The sequence below is a fragment of the Halichoerus grypus genome, chromosome 1 (assembly GCF_964656455.1).
Source record: "Halichoerus grypus chromosome 1, mHalGry1.hap1.1, whole genome shotgun sequence".
Lineage (NCBI taxonomy): Eukaryota > Metazoa > Chordata > Mammalia > Carnivora > Phocidae > Halichoerus > Halichoerus grypus.
Window position 1 is genome coordinate 177,759,582 of NC_135712.1, and position 23,766 is coordinate 177,783,347.

Sequence of the window (23,766 nt, forward strand, 5' to 3'; positions counted from 1 at the left end):
GGGGCCATAAGCCTGGCGCCTTGTTTCTGGCAGATGGCTAGATTCCCCTGGTTTCCATATGGAGTCTGTTGGGGGTCCAATGTCCAAGATGGTGGCATCTTCACTCCTGTGAACGGTGCCTGGGCTGGGATGGCTGAGGCAGCTGGGGCTGGCCACACAGCCTCTCCATGTGGCTAGGCTGGGATTCCCCACAGCATGGTGGTCTCAGGGTAGTTGGATTTCTTACACTGTGGCTAGCTTTCCACAGAGCCTGTGTTGCAAGAGTGCAAGGTAGAAGTGGCAAGGCCTTTTATGACTGGGCCTTAAGAAGTCACATAGTGTCACCTCTGCTGCATTCTCTTGGCTACCGAGGGCCAACCCTGATTTACTGTGGGAAAGTATCAAACAAGGGCGTAATTATTGGGAGTGGTGGTTCATTGTGGGAGGAGGCATCTTTGAAAACTGGCTACCACAATTGCTAATCCTTCTGTGTTTTTTATTTTCTTAACTAAAGTCTAAATTATTTGAAGTTAGGAATCACGTCTTTCACCTTTTATTATCTCCACTCACTTTGTCCCTCTTCCCAGAGCATCAAGAACAGAAACATGTGGTTTATAGACAGTGGGCTGGAGGCAGGACAAGGTCAAGGGGCCCAATCCTGGCTCTGTCACTTACAAGCCATGGGACTTGGACGATCACTCAACCTCTCCAAGTCCAAGTTTCCTCATCTATAAAATATTGTTGGTGATAGAAAAGCTTTTTTCCTCATAGAGCTGATAAGGGGGATGAAATCACTTGGAAAAATGGAGAGTATACAATAAGCAACCAATAAATACCAGCTATTACTGTTGACTAAATGTAGACCACCAACTTATGATAATTGGGAACAGTGTTGCCCAGGGGAAAAGGGAAGAACTCAAGCATTATTTTCCAGAATGAAAAAAAATTACATTAACTATGATAATGGAGGCAACTGGCTCTACCATGTCTATTCAGATTCTTTACCATTGGCTGGATGCCATGAAGACCTAGGTTGACGTTTGCTTGTTTCTTTTTGTTTCTTTATGTCTTATCTAAAGAGAGAATAGATCTAGTTGGCTATAAATTATGATTTTAAAAATCACAATAAATGGTTGCTAAATATTGAAATGATCAAGAAAAACAAGTATAAATAAACAAAACCCATAAAGGGAAAAAAATGATGTGAAACAAAAAAATGTCGATGTAGGAAAAGAAGTGTAAATCAATTGAGGGGTGAAGGAACGCTTAACAGAGAATATACACAACCAGAGAACAGAATGAAGGAAAGCAAAAGGAGACGATTGGAAGAAGGATCCAAGGCTATGTCTTGATTATGTACCAATGACAATAACATAATTACTACCCGCATTTTAAACACTAGGGCATCTTGTTGAAAGGATTTATCCTTATTCAGGAAGAAAAGTGACTAATGTGAACTCTTCTGGGAAAACAATATAAAACAATCCAGTTATGTCATTTTAACTTTATAGAGAAGTGTCTGTAATGAGTTTACAATACATATAATCAACAGAAATTGTTTCAAATTGCAGGGGAAACTATTTTTCTCTTGCTTAGAGCTCATAGTTTTATTGACCATTTTCTTCACAAGATTGGTTTTCTTCGAGTGGCTGCAATAATCAAAAGGCATTCAGGAAGACAGAGAGCCCCAGCAACAGTTTTTTTTTTTTTTTTTAAAGACAGGCAAAATCAAGGTGGTAAGACCCCTCAGTGAAGACATGCCAAGAAATGACCCTGCAGAAAAATCAAGAAAGAGGTCATTGAGTTCATTTTGGGGATTTCAGTATTGAGAGGAAAGTGGGCATTCCAATCTATTTGGAAGGATAGACCTGTAGCACAAATGGCATCTTAAATTGGGGCTCTAGGAAACAGAGTTTTCAGAAGGACAGTTGAGTGCAGATGGTTTTGGGGGGATGCTCTTGGGAGCTACACTTGTAAGAAGGGGAAGGTGGGACTGGACAGAGGCCAACAGTGCAATTGCAACCAAGGCCCCTGTCAGTTCTGTGGGTAGTTCTGGAGTGGGGATGGCTTTCAAAGTTGTCCCATATAAGGCAGGATGTATCAGGAATTAGCCTTCTGGAAAGGGGTAACTTTGTACAAGGCACTTCTCTGCTGTCAAAGGCAGGCCCCTGTGAGGGACACAGCTGTGAGCCATCAGCAGCTTAGATTCCCAGCATCCACGGGTGATCCAAATCTTCTGATTGTTTTCTAGTCATGCACGGAATCCCTTTATAATTGAGATATTACATACAATAAAGCACACAAATCTCAAATGTATGGCTCTATGAATTTTTACGTAGGTGTATATTCATGTAATCCCCACCCAAATCCACATACAGACTACATGTTCATCACCCAGCAGGTTTTCTCATACCTCCTCCCAGTCAATAATCACCTTCACAAAGGTAATCACTATTTTCACATCTATGGCCATACAATAGTTTTGCCCCTTTTGAACTTCATAAAAATGTGAATATATTGTACGAACTCTTTGGGATCTGGCCTTTTTGACTTAACGTGCCTATGTGATTTTTGCATGTTGTGTATAGCTTATATTCTTATTGCTGTGCAGCACTCCTGAGTGAATATACCACAATCTGTCTCTTGTACTCTTTTTTTTTTTTTTTTTTTTTTTAAAGATTTTATTTATTTATTTGACAGAGAGAGACACAGCGAGAGAGGGAACACAAGCAGGGGGAGTGTGAAAGGGAGAAGCAGGCTTCCCGCTGAGCAGGGAGCCCGATGTGGGGCTCGATCCCAGGACCCTGGGATCATGACCTGAGCTGAAGGCAGACGCTTAACGACTGAGCCACTCAGGCGCCCCTGTCTCTTGTACTCTTGATGGGCACTTGAATTGTATCCAGTTTGGGCTATTATGAATAATGCATTTATGAACATTCCAGTACATGTCTTTTGATGGACGATTACCACTCATTTCTGTTATATATCAAAGAGAGGAATTGCAGGGTGTTAGGACATACACATGTTTAACTTTATTAGTATATACTGCCAAACAATTTTTAAAGGTGGTTGTGCCAATGTACAATCCCACCACAATCTTTGATGCCAAAAGAGGTGCATTTAGATCATTTCTGCACAAAGGACTAAAAATACATTCACTCTGAATCAAAGAAAATATTAGTTAGGTTAATCATAACTAGATTATGAGAACTAAAAAAAAAGTAACGTTAAAAACTTGTCATGTATTTTTGGTAGACATTGTAGATACTTTCCTCCAGCAATTCTGCAGAAGTACAAAGAATGGGAAGGAAGGAGTTTCTCAAGATGAGCTCATGGGTCAGGTGCCCTAGATTTATTTCCTGAAGCAGAGCCTGAGACAAGGATTTGAATGCATGTGATTTATCCAGGGGGCATTTATAAGAGAAACCTGTAAGGAAGGAAGTGAAGAAGGACAGGGAAAGGGAAAGAACTGAGCAAGGGTGTGGGCTTGGGGGAAAGTACTCTTGGCCTGATCCCATAAGGAACTCTGGAGCATAAGCCATCTTGGAGTCATCTGCTCCTTTAAGGCAGTCTCTCTACCCCAGATCAGTTTTTACGGTTGTGGGACTGGATGGCAGGGTGGTGGTGGTGGTAATTACTTCCTGGAGCCTCCAATCAATCTAGGGCAGTCATTTTAAACTGTGGGCAATTCTGTGCCCTAAGAAACATTTGGAAAAGTCTGGGGAGATATTTGTGGTTGTCACAACAGCAGGGCTGGTACTGGTGTTGGGAAGTTGGAGGCCAGGATGCTGCTAAACATCTTACAATGCATAAGACAGCCCCTCACAACAAAGAATTATCTCTCAGAAATACTTGGGATGGAGAAACAATGGACTAGGGCAATTCTTTGAAGGGGTCAAGGGCAAGCCATTAACAACACTTGCTGCTAGTGACAGATGGGTTCCCTGTTTCCATAAAGGGCACCCGGGTAGGGCATCATAACAACACCTTCTGTAGACGTCTTTCAGATATATGATGTTAAACAATGAAGGAAGCTTGAACTGCTCTTTGGTTAGAATTCCTATGTGATCTGCATTTCATCTAATGGGATGGGACTAGTATCTTGAAATATATGTTGCTAAGCCCTTAGCTACACGCCGCACAAAGCACAAAAATGTTGCAAGAAGTTTACTGGTGTCAGCTGCAGGCATTTTAGATTTTCTTCAGAGCTTTCCCGGGCTTGTAGAAAATTGGAATTGGCCTAAATCCTACCTGAAATACCCATTACCATGCTAGGTTATTGCCAGTGCTATGCTCTTTTAACAACGTAACTTGAATGGGCTCTAGGATTGGTGCAAGGATCAGAAAGAGTTGTGCTTAACTATAAAGGAGTTTAAAAAACATTGGAGACTCATGGTCTACTCTGTCTATATCCTGTTGGGCCCATCCCTTAAGCCTCTTTTACAATCCAGTATTCATTTTTAAGTTATCCAAGTATTCATCCAAGCCCTCTTGGAAGCGGTTTATAACTGGGAATTGCGAAACTTAGGATGTCTATTGTATTTACTATTGTTATATAAAAGGATAATTTTTTTTCAAACTTCAAAATGTTTTATCTGGTTTGTATTCTAACTTTTGTATTTTTATTCTAGGGTTGTGATCTATGTTTATGATTCTACTATTGGGTTCATCTTTTTTTCCTCTCTCAAAACCAATCATCCCTTTGTTCATTTTTTTTTTTTTTTAAAGATTTTATTTATTTATTTGACAGAGAGAGAGAGAGTACAAGTAGGCAGAGTGGCAGGCAGAGGGAGAGGGAGAAGGAGGCTCTCTGCTGAGCAGGGAGCCGGATGTGGGGCTCGATCCCAGGACCCCAGGATCATGACCTGAGCCGAAGGCAGCCGCTTAACCGACTGAGCCACCCAGGTGCCCCATCTTTGTTCATTTTTTAAGTGTTACAATACTAACACAGATAAATAAGAAGGGTACAGTTACAGTACAATATTCTTGACCAAAAAATTAGCCAAATGGAAATATTGTAATGCTATGTTAGGTGAAAAAAGTAAAAATATAGAATATGATACCATTTTTGTTTAAAAATCTTTCTATACTTTTTGAATAGAGTAAGAGTCTGAAAATAGGTACACCAAAATAATAACAGTGGTTAAGGTGTAGTTTGCAAGTTCTGTGTAAGATCCCACCACTTCCCAAAAATGGCTCAGATAATGAACTAGAGCTATAAGTAGCTTTTTAAGGAAGCTATTTCGGTAACATTGTCTTAATCGCCTATATGAATGCCACCTTCTGGAAACAAGGAGCATTTCAGCACTAAAAGAATGCTGTAACAATAGAATTTTGTCATAAGGCTGAAATTGGAACTGTTTATAGAAAATATATTTTTAAATTTATTTTAACACTTAATTTTGAACCTTGCAGATCACAATCAAGTTTGTTAGAGGATGGGCTTATTTAATATGATCAGAGATGGCAGATTATATACATGGCCTCAATAAGGTGGCCAAGGAGAAAACTATTTTTAAAACACTGAAAGGGCATCCAAAAATAAGCCTGAAGGAAAAAGAAAAATGAAAACAAACAAATACTGTAGCCTTTGAATGGCTCAAAAAATGATGAAAAAATTCATTCCTGTTTGATTTTCCTCTGCAACAGAGTTAACATGAAATGTTGAAATAATGTATTTTCAAGCAATGTCTATATCTAGACATGAAACTCAACTGACTCAACTCAACATGATCCATGAGTCAGTATACATAGGTCTAAAAAATTACCAAAGTAAAAAAATAAAATAATGTTGTAGATTTACATCTATAGTGTGATAATGTGCCCATCCACACACAGACATGAAGTAACAGGGCACCTAGAAATGTATGTAGAAATATAAAATGTTCCTCTGAAACTAATAATACCCTATATGTTAATTAATTGACTTTAAATAAAAAAATAAAATCGCTATTATTAATATGTTAAATAAAAACCATATGAAAGTGTATCTAGGGGGATTAACTTTGGGGAAGTGGAAGAGGGGACAAAAGTTAGATGGCAGTCGAGGGAAACTTATCTGTAATATTCTGTTTTCTTAAAAAAAAAATGTATTGAACTTGTGTAATTTGCCACTAATTAGAAACACAAAAATAAAATGAACTATTGCCTAAAATAAAACAACAGATCCCTGTTATATAGTTGCAACGGTCAATATTTTGTGATATAGCAGATGCAATGTATGTTTCTTACAAATAGCAGCAGTGAACCCTATAGTCTGTTTATCTGTATTGCAATCCTGTGTGTGTGCGTGTGGCCAATTACAGAGTAAAATATCTAGGAAGTACACAGCTCTACTTTGCAAAGTGCTTTCACTTACAGTATCCTCATGGCTGGCATAGCTTCAGTCTCAGTTATTTCTTTGGCATTAATAATTTAAAAATATTAATGCTTGTGACCTACAGGAATGAGGTCCCCTGGTAGAAGTAAAGATTCCTTCTAGACAAGCTAATTTGAAATGATCCAGCCAAAGGCCTATCTCAAGGGACCTCTTGAGAGCTTTGCTAATTCCAAGTTTGCACCAATTCATTTTCAATTTTGAACATCTATTATTTGTAAGGCTCAGTACGGTCTAAAGCAGGATGGCTTGGACTCAGAACGTGGAACAGTTGGGTCGGTGGTAATATTGGAAGGAGTGAACTCTATAGTATTTTAGAGCCTGGGCCCAGGAATCAGACTCAGTCAGGTTTCAATTCCCATTGCGCAACTCACAGCTGTTGTGATCCTGTGCGATCCTGGGGATAGAGAATGCCTACTTCAAAGAGCTGTCAGGAGGGAAAAAGGAAATCATTATAAAGGATTTGGCACAGTGCTGGCACATAGTAACCATTCAATTAATTCAATTAATCCTTCTGCTACCCAGGAAATAGATGAACGTTTAAGGAGTACTCTTTCAATTGTTTCACCCATAACCTCTTATTTTGTGTTTATCAGAGCTCCCAGAGTTAAGCAGATTGCTTTTTATTTTGAAATTTTTGTTTTACTTGCTCCTGCTGATGTTTGCCTGAGTCCTAACTAATTTTCAAGATTCATAAAAATTGGAGGTTGATAAGGCTTTTGAAGTGATCTGGTCCACTCACTACCCCAGAGATAACTCTCACCCTTTTTCCATTGACATTTTAAACCAGGAGGTAAATAGTATTTCCTGATTACTCTAGTTTCTGGTGGAGTAACAGGAAACACAATGAGAGGAAGGAAGGCTAAGGGAATATGTAGGGAAAGAGGGAGATGAGTGGGACCGGCACTGGGAAAATCTGAGGAGCATAGACTAAAGTGTATGGAGAAATGTGAGAAAAGGCAAGAAGGGGTACAGAGGGACGGCAATTTGTCAATGCAGGCACTAACAGAGTTTAAAGATCAGACGTTCTGGGTTCTGATAATTTTAAGATGCATGATTATAAGATATAATACTTAACCTCTCTGAGTTGTGTTCTTCGGAGTTCATAGTGCAGATTAAATAAGGTTAGTGGACTGGACGCTCTGTAAATGAGAATACTCAAATAAGGAATTCGGGAGGGGAGAGAAAGTAACAGAAAAAGAGAGGGAGAGGGAAAAGGAGGGGAAGAGAAAAAGGCAGAGAAAGACAGAAGTGAGGGAGAAAGGGGATTTGCGACAAGGCAGGTGAGAACTAAGGAAAACCACAGTAACGACGCTGCTGTGGCTACTGCGGTGACTGCTTCCACACGTGGAGCCTTGACAACTTGCCAGGTACGTTGTTAGAGCTTTACTTGCATTTCATGTTATCTTCACATCTCTATGGGGCTAGTATTATTGTCATTTTATTTTATTTTATTTTTTTAAGATTTATTATTTATTTGAGAGAGCGAGAATGAGAGAGAGAGAGAGAGAGTACATGGGGTGGGGGGAGGGTCAGAAGGAAAAGCAGGCTCCTCGCTGAGCAGGGAGCCCTATGCGGGACTCATCCCAGGACTCCGGGATCATGACCTGAGCCGAAGGCAGTCGCTTAACCAACTGAGCCACCCAGGCGCCCCGAATTATTGTCATTTTAAAGAAGAGTTATCCGAAACATAGAGAGGTTTTGTAATTTTCCCAGCTGAGAGGTGGCCGAGAAGGGATTCCAACGTAGGTTTTCTACCTGCAAAGCCAATGCTTGTTCAAAATCATCTCTTAGGATCTCTAAACAGACTTGATGGGTCTAAAGAGGATTCTTGTCCGGGTTTTTCCAAGTTATGCCCTTGGTTCAACTCCTGTGGTCGGAGCCCCACGCTCCACGCCCTTTCTCCACTAACAGCGTCTAGTCTCCATGGAGATCGGCGTGGGGCGGGACTTCCTGCCCCACGCAGGAGCACTTCCGTCTCGAGCCGGAAGCGCCCTGGCTACCCGGCTGAGTCCCGGCGCGTGGGGACTTGCTGTAGAGTTTGAGTGGCGGGACCGCGGCGGCTGTGAGCGTGAGCGGCGCGGGCACCCGAGTCCAGCGCAGCCATGCTGACCCCCGCGTTCGACCTCAGCCAGGACCCCGACTTCCTGACCGTCGCCATACGCGTGCCCTACGCCCGGGTCTCTGAGTTCGACGTTTATTTCGAGGGGGTCGACTTCAAGTTCTACGCCAAGCCGTACTTTCTCAGGCGAGTTCCCGCTGTCCGGCCTTGGAAAGAGCGAATTTAGGGGATTGATTAGTTGATTGGTTCATTCATTTTTCACTTACTCATTAGATAGCTGCTTACCGAGGAAGGAGGAAAGAGCGAGGGAGCACTTCTCGATTTAACGATTGCTTTTTTCCGAGATGGCCGCAGGTGCTTTCGGTGCTGAGGAAGCGACCTCGACAGGCCTGCGTTCCAGATGCTGCAGGAAGCTCGTTTCCGGCTTAAACTTTGTTAAATCCCCACCGTAAAGAGATTTCGAGCCACTGTAAAACGTGGCGGTTGGGACCTTGTAACCTTTGCAGTTTCTGCCCCGTCAGCCTAGTTCCCGTACCTTTTTTCTGTTGTTTTCGTCCCGCGTTAGTTCTCCCAGCCTCTCCGCTGCCCTGGGACGGTGCGCACCGACTTCCCAGCCGACCCGTCCGTTTGACTTTTCTCATTCCCCGTTCTTTTTAGAGTTGTGTCGACCTCTTGGCCGACCGCTCCCTACTTCTTGATATTCTCTCCTTCCTTTGCCTCGTTGACACCAAATTAGCCTTGTTCTCCTATCTTTTCCTCGTCTGCTACTTCTCTCATTTTGCCCTTTAATTGTGGTGGTTGTCCATGTGCTTTCCTAATAAAAGCTGCCTCTTGAGTCAAGCTGGTTCCTTCACTGGGCCTGGACCAGTTTTGCTCAGATTTCCATTAGGCCCTTGACTTAATGCACCTACTTGCATATACTGCACTTTCCTATTTTTTTAAATTCATTTTTTTACTTTATTTATATGGGGCTGGGTTTTTGGTATCGGGGATGTGGTGGTGTCTCGTGTAGTTTACATTTTAGTGGGGAGAGAACAATAAATTAACAAGTAAACATATAACTACAATTGTGGTAAGTGCTCTTAAGGGGAGTCAAGTGCACTGATAGAAAATAAAAGGGAACCTGTTTAAACGTAAGGTGGCCTGGGAAAGACTTTCTGAAGAAGGTGATATTTAAGGCAAGACAGGAAGAGTGGGAGGAAGATGGTGTGGGTGGTAGCGAACATTTACTTAATTTTTACTTCAGGTTTATACTTTAAACCTGGATTATCTCATTTGATTTTAGGACAGTACTACAAAATAGTTTCTGTTAATGTTACAGATGAGGGATCAGAGGCTCAGAGAAAAGATTTTTTTTTTTTTAGCTTGGAATTTTTTATTTCAGTTCATGGAGTGATTGTTTCCATGACTTTTTTTTTTTTTTTTTAATTTTATTATGTTATGTTAGTCACCATACAATACATCATTGGTTTTTGATGTGGTGATCCACGATCCATTGTTTTCGTATACACCCAGTGCTCCATGGAGTAGGTGCCCTCCTTAATGCCCATCACGGGGCTAACCAATCCCCCCCTCCCCTCCCCTCTAAAACCCTGTTTGTTTCTCAGAGTCCATAGTCTCTCATGGTTCATCTCTCCCTCCAGTCTCCCCCCCCATTTTTCCCTTCCTTCTCCTAACATCCTCCATGCTATTCCTTATGTTCCACAAATAAGTGAAACCATATAATTGACTTTCTCTGCTTGACTTATTTCACTTAGCATAATCTCCTCCAGGCCCATCCATGTTGATGTAAAAGTTGGGTATTCATCCTTTCTGATGGCTGAGTGATATTCCATTGTATATATGGACCACATCTTCTTTATCCATTCATCTGTTGAAGGGCATCTCGGCTCTTTCCACAGTTTGGCTATTGTGGACATTGCTGCTATGAACATTGGGGTGCATTTGGCCCTTCTTTTCACTACATCTGTGTCTTTGGGGTAAATACCCAGTAGTGCAATTGCTGGGTCATAGGGTAGCTCTATTTCAGAGAAAAGATCTTAAATGAGATAGGACTGTAAAATAAAAAATACAGTAACAGAAATTTCAAAGTAAAAACCACTTTGCTTAATTTTGGGGGTTTTGATGAAGACCAAATAAGAGGTTATGTGTGGAACAATTTAAAGAGTATTCTTCACATGGACTCATCCATGGGTAGCAGGGGCTTGGTAGTTGGGCACACCTGGGTCTCAGCACACTTAATAGTTCTGGGACTTAGGGCAAGTTATTCAGTCTCAGTTTCCTAATTTGTAAAATGGGACTGATATTAGGGATCCTAAAGAGTTGATGTGAGGATTGAGATAATGCATGCATAATTTTTATTACCATGCCTGGTGATTGCTTGTTCAATAAACAGATATTTATTAGAAGGGCCTACTGTTCCAGTTATCTGTTGCTGCATAACCAATCGAACTTAATGTTATAAAACAACAATTATTTAACTCCCTCATCCTGGTTGTGTGTCGGGAATTTGGTAAGGGCTGGGCTGGGCTCGTCTGTTCTGACTTGAGATCTTTAAATCACTTGTAGTCATATGGTGGCTGGGAGGAGTGATGTGAGACAGGCCATCAGATGGTGGAGTGGCTGGGGGAGGGCGTCTCTTTTCGTGTACTCTAAGGACCTCCCTATGTGGTGTCTTTGCATGTTCTAGTTGTGATTCCTTTGGGAATCCCAGGTGGAGCTGAAGGTTTCAAAGCCAGGTATTCCAGGGGGAAAGGCAGGTTCATATCACCTTTTATGACCTAACCTCAGAAATCATACGGTCACTTCTACTTTATTGTATTGGTTAAAACAGTTCCACAAGACCACTCAATTTTTTTAAAAAAGTAATTAATTTTTATTTTAATTCCAGTATGTTTAATATATAGTGTTATATTAATTTCAGGTTTACAGTATATGTGATTCACCAATTCTGTACATTACTTAGTGCTCATCATGATAAATGTACTCTTTAATCCCCATCACCTATGTCATCCATCCCCCCACCCACCTCCCCTCTGGTAACCATCAGTTTGTTCTCTGTAGTTAAGAGTCTTTTCTTTAGGGGCGCCTGAGTGGCTCAATCCGTTGGTTGGCCGGCTCATGATTTGGGCTCAGGTCATGCTCTCAGGGTTCTGGGATCAAGCCCTGAGTCTGGCTCCCTGCTCTTTGGGGAGTCTGCTTGTCTCCGTCTCCCTCTGCCCTACCTTGCCCTTGCTCTCTCGCTTGTGCTCTCTCTCTCAAATAAATAAATCTTAAAAAAAAAGTCTGTTCTTTGATTTGTCTCTTTTCCCCCCTCTTTGTTTTGTTTCTTAAATTCCACATATGAGTGAAATACGCTCTTTGTCTTTCTCTGACTTACTTCACTTAGCATAATACTCTAGATCCATCCATGTTGTTGCATGTGGCAAGATTTCATTCTTTTCTATGGCTGAGTAATATTCCACTGTATATATACACACCACATCTTCTTTATCCATTCATTTATTGATGGACACTTGCAAGCTCACTCAGTTTTAAGGGGAGAGGACATAGACCCCACAGTTGGGAGGAGTGATGTGAGACAGGCCATCTTTGAAAATACAGTTCACTACAGTATACCAGAGGCGAATAAAACCTCACTCATCTCCTTGAGGAATTGGGTGGCAGATCTGTGAACAAATAGGATTTCACTCTTATGCGTAAGAATTTATCTCTCTACTTACAAAGAGTTTAGGAAAAGAAAGTTGGTATTAATAGCTTACATCTTTGGGATTTACCTACTTCACCAGCCACTGAGCCCTTTGCATTATCCTTTCCTTCTCACAGTAACCCTGGGGTAGAGTCTGTTATTTTTCCCTTTTTACAAATGAGGAATAGGAGCTTTGAAGCTGATTAACTTGTACAAAGAAAGTTGCAGAGGTGGTAAATGGCAGAGCTGGGACTCAATTCAGATTCTGATAGTAAAGTTAGTGTTTGTCATCATTATAACAAACAACTTTATGCATTAAACTGACTCCTTCTGTTGGGCTTAGAGGGATTTTGGTTTGGAAATGCAGAAAGCTTCAAGATCAAAGGTACCTAGGTTGTGAAGCCCTGGGTCTTTGGGACCTGCCAAGTTTTGATGGTGATGGTGGTGATGATGATGATGATAGAATAGGAAGCAGAGGGGTGGGGGTTACAGGAGGAAAGGAGCCTCACATTTTAAGTTTGGAATGGAATGGGAGCTGGTCTGATAGGTGGTACCAATGAGTTTATATACTTGGTGTCAGGCAGCCATAGAAGTTTTTTCAAAAGAGAAGTGATGGTCTGGTTTCTTTTTTAGAAAAATTCTTTTGGGCCCTCAGTGGAAGACTGACTGAACCAAAGTAAAACTGGAAACAGGGAAATCAGTTCCTTTAGTATGAAAGAAGGGGAAATCTCTGTATAGTAATAATGAGACTTGAGAAAAACACTTTTGCTTTTTTTTTTTTTTTAAGTAGTAGTTTGCCCAAAATAAACAGTTGGCCTTGTTGTTCTTTATTGTTTTCCATTTTTAAAATTCTTTTTATGGGGGGGGGGGAGGAGCCAATTAGCACACCTTAGAGCCCCTGCTGTGTCAGGCACATTTATGTTAATAAGTCTCTATTCATTAGGAAGATGAAAGTACTGTAACAATAGTGATAACTAATATTTATTGTGGCTTTTTCTTAAGTATCACTTTTTTTTCAGTATTGCTTTTATTGGTGACTAGGGAGTTTCAAACAGAATGATGAGTCATCTGTGATTTCTTGTTTCTCAGCTAGGGAAGAGATGTAAGTTATTTAGTTTGTAAAATGTTAAAGAAATGCTGAGGAGAATTGCCTTCTAAAATGGTTGATAGATTTCAGTGGTTAATGTATACTATCACTGATGGTCACTTATACTTTGTGCTTTAAGGACTGAATGAAATCTTAATTTCAATCTGCAGATTAACCCTTCCTGGAAGAATTGTGGAAAATGGAAGCGAACAAGGATCTTATGATACAGATAAAGGTATTGCTTTTGGAATTTTGTTAGTTTTTTCTTTGGATTCTTCATGTTAGAATAACTATGTCATAATCCTTCAAGATATGATGGCGACCTTTAGATGTTTTGCAGATACAGTCTGTCCTGGTCACACTTTATTGTTTCTTAACAAGCCCAGTGCCTATTATTCATGGATTTCTTAACAGGTACAATTTTCTCAGTCCTTTAAAGTACTTCACAGTATTTTTAAAAGTTACTTAAATACTCTGTTTCTTAAGTTTATTTTCTACTTCCCCTATTTTATTTTATTTTATTTAAGTATTTTATTTGTTTATTTGTCAGAGAGAGAGAGCGCACAAGCAGGAGGAGGGGCACAGGGAGAAGCAGGCTCCCCACTGAGCAAGGAGCTGGATGCGGGGCTTGATCCCAGGACCCTGAGATCATGACCTGAGCTGAAGGCAGAGGTTTAACAGACTGAGCCACCCAGGCGCCCCATTCCACTACTTTTAGTAAGCATTTAAAAGTCAGATTATGTGAGGTGATTGATTACAAAAGATGTGGGTGATTTTTAAGCTCTGAATGGAATTTTTCTTGTGTGCTTTTCAAACTTAAAATCTAATAACATGTATGTGGGAGAGAAACTGTCCAAAGGTGGCATTTAAAGGCCGACTGAATTTTCTTTTCATGATTGATAAGCTCTTCATTTCAGCTAGCCTTGAAATCATTTGTTTTGCTTTTGGAGAAGTCACTGGATTTTCCTTTATCCATGGATCTGGAATAAGAACACCTCGTATACTCTTGAGTAATTAATCAAGTGAATATTTATTGACGTCAGTAAACTAGGGTAAGGGAGGAAGGATGGCATGAAAGAGTTAAATGACAAAGTTATAACCCATAACACAGTGAATAATGTGATAGTGAAATATAATGAAATTGCCTTTCTAGGTAGTAAATCTGCTTTTAATTGCAGGTAAGTTGCATATTGAAACAAATTTATTAAATTTTAAAAGTACCCAGGGGTTTAGGAAGGTTGTATTTACACTTGACCCCTAAATAACATGGGTTTGAACTATGCAGGTCCGCTTATATGCAGATTTTTTTCAATAAATATAGTACCATACTGTAAATGTATTTTCTCTTAGGATTTTCTTAATAGCATTATCTTTTCTTTATTATTTTTAAATTTTATTTTATTTAAATTCAATTAATCAACATACAGTGTATCATTAGTTTCAGATGTAGAGTTCAGTGATTTGTCAGTTGCATATAACATCCAGTGCTCATTACATCACGTGCCCTCCTTAATGCCCATCATCCAGTTACCCTACCCCATCACCCACCTCCCCTCCAGCAACCCTCAGTTTGTTTCCTATGGTTAAGAGTCTCTTATGGTCTGTCTCCCTCTCTGTTTTTATCTTATTTTATTTTTTCCTCCCTTCCCCTATGCTTCTCTGTTTTGTTTCTTAAATTTCACATATGAGTGAAACCATATGATCATTGTCTTTCTCTGATTGACTTATCTCACTTAGCATAATACCCTCTAGTTCCATCCAGGTTGTTGCAAATAGTAAGATTTCATTTTTTTGATGTCTGAGTAATATTCCATTGCATATATATACCACATCTTCTTTATCCATTTATCTGTTGATGGACATGTGGGCTTTTTTCCATAGTTTGGCTGTTGTGGACATTGCTGCTATAAACATTGGCATGCAGGTGCCCCTTCGAATCACTACATTTGTATCCTTTGGGTAAATACCTAGTAGTGCAGTTGCTGGGTCATAGGGTAGCTCTATTTTTAACTTTTTTTTTTTTTTTAAAGATTTTATTTATTTATTTGACAGAGAGAGACACAGCGAGAGAGGGAACACAAGCAGGGGGAGTGGGAGAGGGAGAAGCAGACCTCCCGCAGAGCAGGGAGCCCGATGCGGGGCTCGATCCCAGGAGCCTGGGATCATGACCTGAGCAGAAGGCAGACGCCTAACGACTGAGCCACCCAGGCACCCCTATTTTTAACTTTTTGAGGAACCTCCATACTGTTTTCCAGAGTGGCTGTATCAGCTTGCATTCCTCACAACAGGGTAAGAGGGTTCCCCTTTCTCCACATCCTCGCCAACTTCTGCCGTTTCCTGAGTGGTTAATTTTAGCCATTCTGACAGGTGTGAGGTGGTATCTCATCTTTTCTCTTTATTATAATAAGAGCATAGTATGTAATACATATAGCATACAAAATATGTGTTAACTGTTTGTGTTATTGATAAGGCTTCCAGTTAACGGTAGGCTATTAGATGTTAACTTTTTGGGGAGTCAGGTTATATACAGATTTTTGACTGTACAGGGGGACAGGCCCTAAGTCCCATGTTGTTCAAGGGTCAACTGTATTGGAGTATGGTTAAGTACAATGAAAAGGGTAAAATGTTTTAAAATTCAGAGTAGTAAATAATGGAAGTTCATGGGGGGAGTCTGGATGAAGTTGATAAGCCCAATCAGGGAAAGAAAAGAAGTACATAGGTAGAATTTGAGTATACCTTAGACTTTGGGGATATGTCTCTGGAGATCTCAGAGAACTTAATTAAGCTATAATTGCTTTAAGAATTTGTGTGTTTTTGAAACTGCTGGTATTCATTGGATTAGATATCCTGATTTTTTTCCCTTCTAGTCCAGAAGTAAATCTTATAAGTGGCTATGGGCTAATTCTAAGCTACTACCTTCTCAGTCCATTGAGTTTTAGAGGTTTTGACATGGACTTTTAATATTACCAGTAGGTTAAAGGGATACTGTGTAAGACTAAAGCATTCTGTAGCTTTAGCAGATTAATTTCGTATAGAGGTGACAGCTGAATCAATGATTCTGAAAAACCCTATTTGAGCCTTTTACTATCCTGGTTTTTATTCATAAGGGCATAATTTTGGAGCCTTATGAAATAGAATTATAATTTACTAAGATACATATTTCTTAGATATATTTGTGAAGTCTTTGAATTTTTTAATAGAGCTAAGTATAAAATCAATTTATCTTTAAGGAATTTTTACCATTCGATTGCCCAAAGAAACTCCTGGCCAGCATTTTGAGGGGCTGAACATGTTAACTGCTCTTCTGGCACCAAGAAAATCCAGGACTGCAAAAGCACTTGTGGAAGAAATAGGTATGTTTATTGCAGTTAAGAAGAAATAAAGATAAATAGAATATTTGGAATGCTGTGTGTTTCTAGGGAAAAGGGACATAGCAGATAGGAAATTGGAGGAAAATCCTTCAGTGACAAGGACATCACATGAAAATGCAAAAATAGCTTATTTGGTGACATATAATTTAAAGACAAAAAGAACCAGTATGTCAGTCATGTTTTTGGACCAATCAAAATAGCATCTCAGTGTTTTGCAAAATCATGGCCTCTCGAGCTTAGATCAGAAGTTTATAATTCAATGAGTTACATAAAATGAACACCACCTAGGTCAAGAAATGGAACATTTCCGATACCCTTGAATCCTACCCTGAGCCTCCTCCTGGTCACTTCTCCCTCCCTCTCCTCAAGGTTGCCACTACCTTTGGCTTTGCCTACTTTTAAATTGTGTCTGTAATTCAGATGGTATGTGTTCTTTTTTTGTCTGGCTTCTTTCACTTCATATTTTTGTGAGATTTATCCATCTATAGCTGAGGTTTATTTGCTTTCATTGCATTTGTCATTTTTGCATCTTACTATTGATGGGCCTTTGGGTTCTGTTTTTTCTTTTGGCTATTAAAAATAGTGGGGCTCCGCATATTCTTACATACCCCTTTTGGTACACGTGGGCAGGCATTTTTTCTCTATACTTTTTTTTCCCAAATTGTATCTAGGGAATCCAGTACTTGAACAAATTAATATTTAACACATTCAGGTGCATCTGAGGTTTCTGAGGGAGGAGTAGAAGATGAGGATGGAGAATTCGACTGGGAAATTGAACAGTCCCCCTATGAAGAGGCATCTGAAGGTGCTCTGAATCCTCAGTACCACTATGGCTTTGGAAACTTGCGATCCGGAGTGTTTCAGCGGTTACAGGTATGTTGTCTTTCTAAAACACCCTGGTGCATAGGGTTTTACCATTCGGATATTTTAATTTCATTTCTGTTCCTATTTGGAGGTTTTTTATGACGAGTGTAGGAGGTGACGTATTTAGAGCACAAATCACAGCTTCTTGTATGCAGTGGTGACACAGATGTTTGTTCCTTTCCATTGCTTAGGCTGTTCTGCCCGGTCATACTGCGCTTACAGATGTCAGATGTCCTGTTACTTTCTTTTTTCTCCACTTCATTCAGTATTCTAGACATGAAGTTTCCAAAATACAAAATGGAACTCCTCTCTCCTCATACTTCCTGGAAATCTTTGTTTTATACTTCTAAAAAATGAAAATTATTACATGATGTCTCTCCTGTTTTATAAATATAAATGAGACAGCATGTTCGTGGTGAGGGTGAATTTGTGTCTTTTGATCAAATTGTTTAGTTCTTGGTTTACAGTAGGCACTTTTGTCTATTTACTTTTGATGGGGGTTGAATGTAATCTCTTGTTAAAACCCGATCATTTGTCAGTTAGGCTAAAAAGGAATGACATCACTCTCTCTTCCTCAAAACACATAGGAAATTCTACTTTGTTTTAGGCTATGTGGGGAGAATGAAATGGAGAGAAGAGATTTTGAACTGTTTTGTCCCTATGTTATAGAAAATGCATCCTTAGAATGTTTAATATAATGAAAGTGTGAACCATTAACTTGGGTTTTTTGTTTGCTTTTAAGTGAAAGAAACCACAACAAACAGCTTTTTTTTTTTTTTTTTTTTACTTTATCCCTGCCTGGGGAGATGTTAAATCTGTCTAGAGTGTGGCTTATTGTAAGACATATTTGAATTTACTAAGGAACGGTTTACCTATGTTTTAGTCCCACTTCTACTGTTGTTTAGATTTGGGATGACAGGACAATTATTTGACTACAAACAAGTTTTGTTTCCTCTTTGTCAAATAGGGGAAAATTTGCCTACCTACTTTGTAAGGCCATTGAGAAAACTTAAGGAGATACTACATTGTGAAAACTCTGAAAAAAAAAGAATAGGATGCTAGAAAGACTTCTGCCCTTGAAAAATATAAATGCGCTCGAGACTCCTTAAAGAGAACAAAATTGGGATTTACTTGAGCAAATAATGCCGATTAGATATTCCCTTCAGAACCTTTTTTTTTTTTTTTGCTTTTCTGCTGAATTATGGTCTCTCCGTATTCTCTCTTCCTAATCGCATTTGCTGGTCATCTCTGAGGTAGTAAGAATAGAGTCAGTTTTGTCTACGGCAGAAACTACAGTGAATGGACCTCAGTTGGTTAGCCGAGAGCCACCCTGTGGTCAGTCAGTTGTGGGCTTACCTGTCTGAAGCTCTAAATTAATGATAATTCAAGTCATGCAGGCTAAGTACAGATTGTACATTCAGATGGAATGTCATTTCTGAGGCCAGGGAACTTTAATTCTTGCCACTGCCATTGAGGAAAGATCCTTTCAAGGGATTTCTGCCAGTTTGATGAGAAGTTACCGGAATGCCAGAATGTGAGCCTAGGCCAAGTCCTTTAAGTCACAAGTTCTTACATCTGTTGAAGGTGTTCAATAAGTAATTTAGGTTTATTTAAAAAAAAATATTTTGAAATACTCTTTGTCTTTCTGAATGTCTTAACCAAGGCACCAAATCTCTAGACACCTATCACCCAGCTTAAAAAGTAAAACATCTCCGTAGTTGGAGCCCCTGACTGTGTCATTGTTTCCCCCTCAGAAGTGAACCACTGAATTTGATGTTTATTATTCCCCAGCATTTAACTTGATTATCTAAAATCTTTAAACTGTTCAAATTTTAATTGAAATAACATTGCTATTCTAAACAGTTTGAAAGCGTATTTTCCTCAACATAGGAAAAAAAGAGATCTGCGCATGTGAGAACACTCTGAGGGATGATGTAACTAGTAATACTGCTACTAGTACAGGTTCATAACCCATGTCTGTAGTATTGGGATCACAGAAAGTTCTGGAAATAAACTTTTTTTTGTATTCAGTTTGGTGGCAAAACCTGATCGGAACCAGTATCTTTCAGTAGTTTTTTAAATCCACTTGGTGTGCATATTCACAAATTTTGCCATAGAAATAGTAATGTATTTGAATACGGGGGGCTGCCCCAGATTTAGAGGGGGTTAAATAAAATGTGGAATGTATGTATACCATGTTATTCTTTGATACTCTTCAAAGAGTCTGAATCCTGAAGTTCACCCCTCTCCAGGGGATCTGGGTAAGAGATGTGGACCTCCAGTGTCCGTGCATTGTCAGCTAACAGCTACTGACTACATCCCTGTGCCAGGCACTGTGCTGGGCTCCACGTGACTCTTCCATCCTGGTATTGTTGCTGTTATATATGTACCTTTTACCAGTGGACAAGCCAGTAGACACCTGTAGGCTTTAAAGAATAGTCTATTTTCTTACATGAATAAAATTAGAGGACTATGGTGTCCTTCCTGATACTAGGAAAGATTTATTTTTATTTTTGAGAGAGAGTGAGAGAGAGTGCGTGTGTGCGTGTGCGGGGGAGGGGGGCAGGGGCAGAGGTACAGGGAGAGAGAGAATCTCAAGCAGACTCCCCGTTGAGCACAGAGCTGGACATGGGGCGGGGCGGGAGACCAGGAGCCGAAATCAGAGCTGGCCGCTTAACAGACTGAGCCATCCAGGCTCTCCCTCACTCCCCCCGTGACATTAGGAAATACGAGACGTTTCAAAACTCATGTGAACCAGAGTGCACCTTCTCTGGGGTATTCAGTTAGATGTGTTTTATGAGATAGTGGCACAAAAATATCATATACTTGGTATTCCTCACAGAATTCTTCTGCATTTATCACTGCTCTATTTGTGACAGTCACACCGTGTGGTTAGAAACTGAGTGCTCATGTGGTTAAAAACTGAGTGGTATGACTCTCTTTCTGCTAGTGGAGCTACTGGAAGAAACTGAAACGATTGCTGCACTAAGAAATTTGAGAACATCTCCTCTATTTTCAAATGACGTATTTAAGAAACGTCACCATTTTCTCAAGTACTGTTTTCTCACAAGTTTAGAGTTTCTCTCGTTCTGCTTTTGGGTGAGAAAATATCCATGAAGTTTTGTTGATGGCTCATATTTTGCTCATTTTTTTTACAGCCTGTTTTCCCCCCCTTACGTGAAAACATAGTTTATTTTCTCTGATGATAAAAGCCGTATAAATTCATTATGAAAATATAACAAAGAAAGGGAAACATCCATAATTCCGAGACCCAGGTATCTTCTCTTAATTGAATAATTTAACCCTTTATGGGGAGGTTTAGTCTTTCATATTTTTTTTTCTCCTCCCATTTACATTTGCTTGGAAACTTCTGTATTTCATACTGGTAATGAGAAGAAAATTAAAGTGTTTTTTTTTTTTCTCTCTCACTGAAACAAATTCTTTTTAACGTATCTCCTGCCTCCTGCTGCCCTTTTTCCTTTCCTTTCTGAAATTGCTGCCAGCCGCCAGGCGCCTTTGGAAGACTGCCCTGGCTGCTCAGAGTCAGGCCTTCACAGCAAGCTTTAGGGTGGTGGTGGCTGCCAGGAGCAACAATCCTAGAGTCTCCGGGCGCCAGCCCAGCAAGCTCCTGGGACCACTGCTGCCGGCAGCCACAGGACGCTGGCTTGCTGGCCCTTTCCTTCCCCCAGGGCCCCGAGATCTTGTTTCCAGGAGATCTACTGGCCAGATGTGCACACAGCTCTTCATTTTCTCTCTGGAGAATCTCTGCCCCAGCTGTGCCAAAACTTAACATAAGCCTGATTTAAATCCTACACGACCTTTTCTTGGCAATACTCCTCTTTAAAGGGCTCTCGTAACAGGGGCCATAGCAGTGCTTTAGAAAAGAGAGAGAATCAGAACATTTCCCAACCTCTTATCTTTCTACCTTTGGTTGATGGATGCCGTAGACAGATTTCTCTACCCCAGGCTAACTTTGCTTTGTAGTTTGTTCCAGTGCCTCTCGAGGGTCCAGTTGGAACAGGGCCACTGTGTATGACTGTGCATAGGATGAGTCTGGCGGGGCTTGTACTGCTGTGGACATTAATGTTCTTTGGGGTACAGGCTACATAGCTACATGTGGAGGCCCTGAATCTGGAAGCAAGAGGGAAGAGGAGGGAGAGAGGAAGGATAGCTGCATTCTTACTGTCTAATTCCCATTCCCCTGAGAGCTGGAACCTTGTCTTTGTGTTCATTTCTGGATCTCTAGTACCCTGAGCAGGCCCTTGCACAGTATTTGCTGAATGAATGATTTAATACTGAAGGCCAGGAACAGTGCTGGGGATACAGTGAGGAGAAGATTGACCAGACTCCTATCCTCCTGAAATCTTCTAGTGGGGGGATAGACAGTAACCATGTAAACAATAAATAAGATAATTTCAGATAGTGACAAGTGAAGGAAAGGATAGGATGACACGAGAGCCAGGGGAGGGCGGTATTACTTTGGTGAGGATGCCCAGAGAAGGCCCCTTGGAGGAGGTGACATTTGCAGAGTGTTGAATGGTGAGAAGTGTACTGTAAATGCAAAGACTCAGAGTTCTAGAAATGGAAAGAAGTCTGCTGTGTGGCTTGGGGGATTTGAGCCAGAACGGGAAGGTAGGAGGTGAAGGTGAAGTGCAAGACAGGGGCCGGATTGTGCAGAGCTGTGAGCTGTGGGAAAAGTCTGGGTTTTTTCTCAGTGCAGTTAGTATTTTGAAATGCCTGTGGTTCTTTTAGTCCATTTATCCTTTGAAATATAGAGATACCTATAGAAACTCCCAGATTATATCCCACTTGTGACCTTATAGCTGATCCGGGTGAAATAATGAAGCGGCACATTTTAATCCCTATTTTTTTCTTTTTATTGTTGTGGGCAAGTAAGGAAATGGCAGGGGAGGGAGGATAGGTATTCTCAGTAGGAAGGCGGCCAGTGAGTAACAGGGAACAGCAGCTAACTTTATTGAATGTATCAAGCCCTGTACTTGATGCCTTACTCATATATTATTTCATTTAATCCTCATCATAGCCTGTGGTAGACAGAATGAATTTGCTCCTTTCCACCCCATTCCCCAAGATGTCTGTGTGCCAGTCCCTGGAGCATGGGAACATGTCACGTTACATGGCAGAAGGGACTTTGCACGTGTGATTAACTTAAGGATCATGTGATGGGAAGATGATCCAGCATGATCCTGGTGGGTCTTGTCCAATCACAGGGTTCTTATAAGGAGGAGGTAAGAGAGTCAGAGTGGAAAAAGAGAAGTCCGTGTGATGATGGAAGCCGAGGGAGGAACGGCATTGTCATGGGGGGCTACCAGCCAAGGAATGAGGCAGCCACCCTCCAAGATGGAAGAAGCAAAGCAAGGGATTCTTTCCTAGAACCTTGAGAAGGAACCAGCGCTGCCTTCCCCTCATTTTAGCCTAGTGACACTGGCTCTGGACCTCGGAGCACCAGAATTAGAAGAGGATACGTTTGTGTTGTTAAGCCACTAAATTTGTAGTAACTTGTTACAGCAGCAAGAGGAGAGTAGTACCCAGCCCCATGATGGAGGTGTGACCAAACACGTTCACAGAAAGGAAGCTGAGGTTCAGGGAGGCTGCGCAGTTAGACTGGAGCAGTCTTTGACTGCACAGTCACAGTTTCTCTGCTGCATCACGCTGCTTTCAGAAATATGTGTGTGTGTGTGTGTGTGTGTGTGTGTACACGTATGTACATGCAGAGAACTCCTTGGGGCAAGGAGGAAAGGAAGTGGGTGACTCGGGTGCTGGGGAGAATGACTTGGGGTCCGTGGGCAGGAAACGACTGTAGTAGTCATCTAGCTGAGGTGAGTCCTGTGCATACTGTACAACTCGACTTCTTCCCCAAGGGCCTACGTCAGCACACAGCTATGTGCCTGGAGGAGGTAATTTCAGGCGGGCGAGAGTAAGGAGGAGAGGAAGAGTCCAGGTTGTCCTGCTTGGGGAAGAGATGTTTCTGGCAGATTAAAGTGGAACTCTGAAAGCATTTTCCCACGGAAACATTGCCGCGGGGTTGTTAAACTCTTTGTATTAAGAGTACTCTATTTAAAGTTTATTATGAATTGAATAAACTTGTGGGTTACCATGAGCATGTAACTACTATTTATAATAGTATTTCTATAGGAAAATACGTTCTTAATTTCCCAAAAGTGATTGTAAAGGAGCTTTTGGAATGTAAAATTTTATTTGGGGACCACCAGTAATCAGGTTTCTGCCTAGAATGTTTGTAGTTAGAAGTATTAACATGTCCTGGATGTGACCTCTACAAAGTTCTGTGGACCCTTTCGCAGTATTAGAATGTACTTAGAT

The 23,766-nt window shown here is 40.7% G+C and overlaps 1 protein-coding gene across 2 annotated transcripts in view; it reads left to right on the forward strand.

Annotated features, from left to right (window-relative positions):
• Positions 1-8,337: 8,337 nt before the first annotated feature.
• Positions 8,338-23,766, forward strand: part of SHQ1 (SHQ1, H/ACA ribonucleoprotein assembly factor) — a 96,339-nt gene continuing 80,910 nt past the window's right edge. The window contains exons 1-4 of one of the 2 annotated variants that reach the window (XM_036092960.2): positions 8,338-8,603; positions 13,363-13,427; positions 16,423-16,545; positions 17,276-17,436. In XM_036092960.2, the coding sequence (XP_035948853.1) occupies positions 8,461-8,603; positions 13,363-13,427; positions 16,423-16,545; positions 17,276-17,436 (492 nt within the window). In that variant the 5' untranslated portion in view covers positions 8,338-8,460. The remainder of the gene's footprint in view (positions 8,604-13,362; positions 13,428-16,422; positions 16,546-17,275; positions 17,437-23,766) is intronic. The other variant, XM_036092961.2, reaches the window with a different exon arrangement.